General features: G+C 30.0%; 1 protein-coding gene and 1 long non-coding RNA gene across 2 annotated transcripts in view; one reads left to right on the forward strand and one right to left on the reverse strand.

Moving 5' to 3' along the window:
* The window catches only part of LOC106466634 (Golgi apparatus protein 1-like), a 3263-nt gene extending 1959 nt beyond the window's left edge, over positions 1–1304 (reverse strand). Inside the window, exons 1-2 of the mRNA XM_013926927.2 lie at positions 992–1304; positions 170–370 (exon numbers count right to left, since the gene is read on the reverse strand). Of these exons, the coding sequence (XP_013782381.1) occupies positions 170–370; positions 992–1078 (288 nt within the window). The 5' untranslated portion in view covers positions 1079–1304. The remainder of the gene's footprint in view (positions 1–169; positions 371–991) is intronic.
* Positions 1–3235, forward strand: part of LOC111087576 — a 6702-nt gene extending 3467 nt beyond the window's left edge. The window contains exons 2-3 of the long non-coding RNA XR_002612255.1: positions 3077–3083; positions 3226–3235. This is a non-coding gene — a long non-coding RNA (uncharacterized LOC111087576). The remainder of the gene's footprint in view (positions 1–3076; positions 3084–3225) is intronic.
* Positions 3236–3355: the final 120 nt, after the last annotated feature.

Here is a 3355-nt window from a genome sequence, read left to right on the forward strand (position 1 = left end):
CAAAATTATTCAGTATGATGCAATATATGGACCCCACTTGCAGGGAAGGGTATTAAAAAAAAGTTGAGGATTAAACAACCCCCTAAAAGAATTTTATGACAAAAACATGGTTCAACATTTCAAACAATCATATCTTGAATTATAAGATGTATTAAGTTTTTAATCTTACTTTTCCCTCAAATTCTTCATCTTGTTTCTCCTTGGCAATCACAGAAGAACAAAATTTAGGAATGTCTCGACTACAAGATTCTTTCAGACGAACGTTAAGTCTGTAGTCTGTATTCTGCGTCAAAAGTCTTTTCATCACCACAGATCGACATCGTGGGTCCATTCCAAATGTATTTCTATTGTCTCTCAAACAGTAAAGAACCTATTGAAAAAGGTAACACTTCACTTTCAACCAGCCTTCTCACAAAGCAGTAAGATGAAACATTTAAAAAATACAATAATAAAGAAGTGAAACAGGTTCGTTTTTTTTACAAGTACTTACGATACTAGATACAAACTATTAACGGGTAGAGTATCTAATGTTATTTAACATTGTTACATTTCTAAAACACAAAATATCAATACATGTTACAATACATGTTCTTGCTACTACAAAATTGTGCCGATATTTTTATCGGTGCACTAATTAGTAAACTGAATTCACTCACACAACTAATTTAATTAAGTTTGTTATTCAACTTAAAAGAAATGTGCATTTATTAAAACTAGTTCATGACAAAGTGAAAATAACGAACTGCTTATGTATTCATATACAATTAGCAAATTTAACAATTTTTTTTTTACACAAATATTACAGAGAAAAAAAAAGGGGGCAAAAACTTATAAACATAAAAAATAATTTACATGTTTGTAAATCATAGGTTAATGTTTATTGTAAAACAAAGGAAAATACAAACTGGTAATCTAAATACAGATTAAAAAAAAGTATATAAATATACATATATTTACAATTAATGCAGCTGAGAAAAATCATAATTCTTACTTGAGAATCATGTTCATCTGGGCAAAATTTCTTGATCATAGTTTTACAAACCGTCATCAGTGTATAGTCAATAGCATTGTCCACCATTTCTTCCTTTTCCAGTTTGAAGAGAGCTTTATGACATGATGAAGTGAGATGCCGTTGATTGTTTTTTAGACACTCTAGTATCTAATGAAATAAGTATCATCTTTATTGTAGTGACGGTTGAACTGACAAACCAAATATAATCTATCATAATAATACTCGGATTTTGTCTCTCCTGAAAATCTCATGCATGTGCACTTCAACAAATGTAAACAAAAGGTGTATGTAAATATACTTTAGCAGACATTTTGTACAACAACCTATTAAAAGCTTATCAAAGTTTTTAAAAAGGCCTAACACTAAATTGTAGAATAACATTACAAGTTGTTTATTAACAGTATTAAGTACGATAAAGTTTAACCCTAAATAAACTAAAACACAAAACGTAAACAAGGTAAAATGTTAATTTATCTCTCTATTGAATATAGGACGTAGTACTTAATAAAGGCTTAACTAATGTTAGGCCTAAGACTAGTGGACTTTTAGATTTCAGTTTTCATGATTAGAATTCTTTTGTATTATTCAAGAAATCCTGTTGCAATAAAGATAATAATCTGGTAGTCAACTATAAATATGACATCAAGCACAGCACTTGCTGGGGCTCAGTCTGTGTGTAAATTTACTGATATCACCAAGCGTCTAGGAAATTAAACCCACCATTAGTCTCGGACAAAGGAAAAACAAAATAATAAGACCAAGCATCTCAAACCAATAATTAGTTCACAAGTAGTTATGGTGAATAATTGAGACATCACATATGTCAAACACTTTCAGTAAAACAATACCAAGTAACATCACAGATAAAATCTGTACAACAATAACTTGAAGTGTTTTAAATATAGTCTTATAATACCAACGGATGTCAACTGTTAATCAACATGTTTTCTTTTTATTATCAAAGTTGAATGTTTAACACTTGGAAGTTATTAATGTTAGAATCTCACAATGACTAAATAGCAAAAAAACTATTGTAAAATATAAAAATTAAATACTACTTACTAACCAGTAACATCCAGAGGCAAATGCTGCAGAAACTGATTTAAAGAAGTTTCAAAAACTTTTTGATAATAAATAACTCGTATTAATGTTAGTTCAATCACCATACAAGTTTAAAACAGTTAGCTTCTAGTCTTTTTTTTACTTAAATGAAGACTAAAATCCATCGATCATCTGAACTTCTGATACAGAATAAAATACAGTCTTCCAATTGGTACGTTGAATACAGGATGTACTTTATTATTAAGAATCTTACATAAAAAATATGAGGGAAAAAAATGAATGTTTTGTGGTGGTTGGACAGGAAGTACATCAAAATTACTTTTTAAGGTCCAAAACAATTAGCAATAAGTAGAAAGCCTATTGTTTGTTTGTTTCATGAATTTTTGAGCAAAACTACTCGATGGCTATCTGTGCAAGGCCATCCCTAATTTGAAGTGATAGACTAGAGTGAAAGCAGCTAGTCAACAACTCTTTGGCTACTTTTTACCAACAAATTGTGAGATTGGCCATCACATTATAATGCCCCCAAGGCTTAAAGGGTGAGGATGTTTGGTGAAAAGATTTAATCCTGCAATCCACAGATTGCGAGTCAAGTGCCCTAACTTACAGGCCATACCCAATATTTGCAGCCTGTTCTGCAACCAAACTAAAGACCTTAAAATGAAGATAAAATACAAATCAAAGAACAACAAAAACCAGATATACTGTCAATGTCACATTGACTTCCATAAAAGTACTGTAACGTGCAGGTGATTTAGTTTTATTGTCAACAGATAAATAAAACGACCATTTCACCACATCACTTTTGTACAGTTGCTATTAACAAACCTTTTTTTTTTTCACCTTAAAGTAATTCTGAATATACGATTCTGAAAATATTTCTAGGATCATTTACAAAGTAACATTAACACTCTCAATACGGGCTCGGTCAACATAACCTACCATATAACCTTTTTGTACTTGATTAAAGTATTTATAGATTTAATACTTCTAACTTTCAAGATTGTTTGTATATCTTCACAAAATTTGGCAGTCTTTCAGTTAACATTATAAGTCTTTCACATACAAAAAATCTTATTTTTAGTGAAGTATTTTTAATAACATAAAATAAAGATTTGTCCATTAATATATTGAGTATTTGTTTTGAATAGTCCGTGTGCAAACCAATTTTTTTTTTCAGTAAAACTATAGTTTATCTGTTGCTTTCTCTACTCTATCTCAAATCAGGATTGGTCAAATCAACCAACCTCGTAACCACCAAAAAAAAAAAAAAAATCGAAA

The sequence above is a fragment of the Limulus polyphemus genome, unplaced genomic scaffold, assembly GCF_000517525.1.
Source record: "Limulus polyphemus unplaced genomic scaffold, Limulus_polyphemus-2.1.2 Scaffold2329, whole genome shotgun sequence".
NCBI classification, from domain to species: Eukaryota; Metazoa; Arthropoda; class Merostomata; order Xiphosura; family Limulidae; genus Limulus; species Limulus polyphemus.